The following is a 4,277-nucleotide window of genomic DNA, read 5'->3' on the forward strand; positions in this document are numbered from 1 at the left end:
TTGAAATCACTATTTGAGGCCAAAGAGGCAAAACTTGATTTTAAACAGAATTTTGAAATTCATGTCACAGAAGGTTGTTTTTCTTGTGAATATGATCGAATGTCATCGAAACTACCTTCAATGAATAAAGTTAGAAACGTACCTGCACCTTGAAATCAATTGCAAAACAAAATATATACACACAGAATATTTATTTATTATTAGTTTTATTTCATAGCACATTCATCAACATCTTCTCAATAATTTCTGACACTCCCAAACAATGATTTATCATCTTGTGAGATTAATATCACCAGTTAACGTCAATATTGTTAACAAAATAAGTCATTAAACAATAATTAACACTCATGAATACCACTCTGTTCTATACTAACTTAAAAATGTGGAGGAATTTGGTTATATTTCTAATTCTACCTTGTGAGTATTCTTTTTCTTAATCTGAATGATTCGTCACACATGAGACTTAAATGGCCACTGCTGGGACCATTTGTGTGTGGGTTATATGAGAGCTGCTGGGACATATTATTGGTCAATTGTTTTGCTGTTTTATGTATTTCATGAAACTGTCTTTTAAAGGAGAAACACAACTCATGATAAAAACAGTTATCAAATCCATTACTGAACTGCTGTTCTCCGCTTCTTCTTTCGTTTTCTCTTTCACTTTCCTCAGCTTCTTTTTATACTTTGCCTCTATTTCCTTTCTCAGCTCCTCCCACTCCTTCTGCATTTGCTCTTCTTTCTCCCTCAGGATTTGTTGAAACTTCTCTTCAATTGCACTCTCTGTCTTCTTGAACATCTCATTGGTGTAGCAGCTTCCTCCATTCAGCACATTTATGCTTCGAATCTTCTCGAGCAGCCCGGTCACCTGCGAGCGATTCTTCACCTCATTATTGAAGACATGGTAATGGCCGTTACATTTGGCCACGAGTTCCTGCAGGTGTTCGCTCTCCTTCAAGAACTCCTCAATAGATCTGCCTTTGAGCTTGTCACCGTGGGTAAAGAGAACCATACTGTATTTGTCTGCGTCCTCGCCAAAGATTTCCTGGATCTTCTGCACCGACTGCTTTTCTTCCTCTGTGTATCTGTCCAGGCTGATTATGACCAGGAAGATATGGGGTCCAGGACAAGCATAAGAAATGCACTGAGCAATAACTTCAATAGTTTCCTTCTGAACATTCCTGGTGTCAAACAGACCTGGAGTGTCAATGACAGCGACCCTTTGTCCACCAACGTCACCATAGACCTTTTCACACTGTGAAGTCAGAGATTTAGGGGAGCAGTTTGATTTGAAGCTTGTTTTTCCCAAAATGGTATTTCCTGTGGCGCTCTTTCCAACTCCAGTCTTCCCCAACATCACAATCCTTAGTTGTTCATTGTTGTTGAAGGTCGTGGTAGCTTCTGACCTGAAGACTTAAAAACAAGACAAACAATTGATGGGTATTCATGCGTGCACCAAGGATAGACAATATAACTGTGGTGATAAATGGAAGTTGGTGAAGTTGTGTTGCAATTACAATACCAATGTGTGGTTACAATATCAACACCTGGGTTAATAGCATGTAAAGAACCTTTAAATGGGACAAATGCTTTTGTGTTGTGTATGTTATACCTTAAGCTAATGGAAAAACATCTAGTGATACAACACCCATCAACATTGTTCATATCCCAACCCCAATGAATACCAGCTTCTTTCTGCGATTCACTTTGCACAACACATGCGCCTTGGCAAACACCTACTCCAAAACCACCTCTGTTGGTAGTTCCTGCTATAATAAGTGTCTCTAGGACTTCATTTTGGTCAATGATAATACACAACACACACACACACACACACACACACACACACGATGAAAACAATACTGGCCCCACTGTCACAGCTGGTAAAGAAGAGGACACTGGCAAGTGAAGCCGTGCTGATCAGATAATCACAACACCAAATCATCTGAGAAGCAGTGAACGGAAGTATTTTAGGTATGTTGTACTTGCATTTTTTTTATTGGATTGGACTGGCTCTGTTATTCCTCCATTCTATGAGAACACATTTCTATCCTGAAGGGAGCAGTCTGTTCCAGCATGACAATTTTTCCATCTACAGCTATAGGTTAGATTGATAATTGTTTCATTGTGGGATATGGTCAAGCATTGTAGATAGTGAGTCACTCCTTCCTACTCAGTATCCAGGGAGTTCTACGGACTATACAATGAGCTCATCGGCAAAATGAAAAAACACTTTTTGGACACTACTCAGGTCATTTTTCTGTCTTTCAGCACAAATGCGATGCATGATGGTATGTATTGATTGGTTAGTGACCACCGGTTGTACACGACTTTTCATGATGGGATACAACAAGTCCACTATATACTGTAGGATATAATAATTGCCACTAAACATTCAGACAGCACTACAAAATGGCAAACTGACTATGATTTGTGTGATTTGAGTGATTTCGGACACAGCCCATATCTTGATTTTAAATGGAGAAATTCCATGGACAACTTTATTTATTTGAAGGACCCATACTGGAGCCATCTGTGAAGCCCATGACATGTGCACATGGCAAGCTTTTGTCTCAGAATTGTTCAAATATTAAACTTTTTTTTTCAAACCATTAAAGTGTTCACTTTTGTTGTCCTTTGTAGTGACATAACTAAAATATATTCTTTTAATTAAAAACTGTATGTTAAACCACATAATCATGGAAAATTATGCAAATACATCTTGCTAAATGCTAATGACAAATTAGCTAAGAATAGCAAGGCCGGTAACTGACAGAAAAGGCTGAAACATCCTCTGGTGTGACAGATAAATGACAAAGAGGTCACACAAGAGGACAAAGTGGCATTTAAGATGACTAAATAAGATCTGTTTTAAAATGCAATATATATGCAATAATATTGTAGGCTACTGTTGTAAAATGTTATTGAAATAAGTAGCCTATTAAATGTGATACTTTTTTGAGACTAAGAATTGAGGGAGAAAAACATGGGGGACAAGAGCTGAGTCCAAAATTAATAGATTTTTGTCCGTCATTTTTCCCACCCAGTTTAGATGAAACCACTTTCACTTCAACATGACGAATGTCTTGACAGAACAGCTGTAGTCTTATGCCTAACCCCAAGCAAAATGGAAGTGGCTGTGTTTTAATCTAAACTGGGTTGGGAACAAAAAATACAAGCAACCATTTCAGATAAACGAGCAAGAAGGCACCGAAATAATGGACAGTATGAGAAAAATAGTGTGTTTCTTGAACATTAAAGCATGTAATCATTTTCTAGGAGAGCCCCAAAAACAGAAATATGAATCTGCGAGTGTGCAGCATATGTCCCCCTTTCATACTGAAAAAATGGCCCAAGTTAGTGTTTAATAACCATTTCAAGTGTAACACATCAAAAATATAAAATTATTACAGATTTTATTCTTATGATTAATATCATAAATATGTTTGTATATTGACTTACCATATTTAGCGATTAGGTTCCAGACAGGGAGAGCAAAGTTGTAGAGACCAGAGGCTAAGTACACAAAATACATCAATTAAAATGAGTTAAGTTTGTAAATGGCATATTAATTATCATTGAGGAGACTGGAAAATGACCTAAACATTTTTTTTTCATATTACATTCTTATCAGATCTCTCTCACCTCACTTTACAATTTCATCTTCAAATATCATATCACGTATCGTCTAGAAAACCATGTGTATAAAATTCGTATCATGAATACATAGTAACCTACCGTAATATGTGATGATGCTACTCATTTTCGTTCTGTTGAGTGCAGAGCAGATCTGCTGCTGTGATGAAGTCTGCTAGAACATCTCTGTATATAAAGAATGTGGGCAGCAAACCACACCCATAAACAGACATCATAGTAAAATCTATAAAAAGAACAAGAAGAACTTGTTGCTTAATTTCTCTTTATACCAACCACATTATAGTTTTGAAAAGACTCACCCATTCATCATCTCTAATGTTGTCTTCAGACACTGACAGACAGAAACATCCATAAAGATGGACAGAAATGAATAACATTTAATTTTCTATATGCCCTGTGGGCAATCCATCCAGGGAACTTGAACTTGAACTTGACGAAATCCAGTCCTGCAGCATTTTCAAGATTCCTTCTGGTGAGTGTTAATCAAAAGCCCTGTTACGACTCCCATCACCATTTACAAGAAATGGCAGTAGTTCTATTAATTTGCCATAAATACAGCGCACATGCCATTGCTACTATTGACTGTCAACAGACGCTACTTGAACAACACACTGATACAGCAG

At 37.2% G+C, this 4,277-nt stretch overlaps 1 protein-coding gene across 1 annotated transcript; it reads right to left on the minus strand.

Moving 5' to 3' along the window:
• Positions 1 to 258: 258 nt before the first annotated feature.
• On the minus strand, positions 259 to 3,760 carry LOC111239934 (GTPase IMAP family member 4-like). Its single transcript, XM_022769881.1, has 3 exons — positions 3,736 to 3,760; positions 3,460 to 3,513; positions 259 to 1,410 (listed from the first exon to the last, which is right to left on the minus strand). Exons 1-3 carry the CDS (start codon positions 3,758 to 3,760, stop codon positions 530 to 532), a joined length of 960 nt encoding a protein of 319 aa, XP_022625602.1. The 3' UTR covers positions 259 to 529.
• Between the last annotated feature and the right edge of the window lie 517 nt (positions 3,761 to 4,277).

This window comes from Seriola dumerili, unplaced genomic scaffold, assembly GCF_002260705.1.
Source record: "Seriola dumerili isolate Sdu_G_001 unplaced genomic scaffold, Sdu_1.0 BDQW01006541.1, whole genome shotgun sequence".
Taxonomy (NCBI): Eukaryota; Metazoa; Chordata; class Actinopteri; order Carangiformes; family Carangidae; genus Seriola; species Seriola dumerili.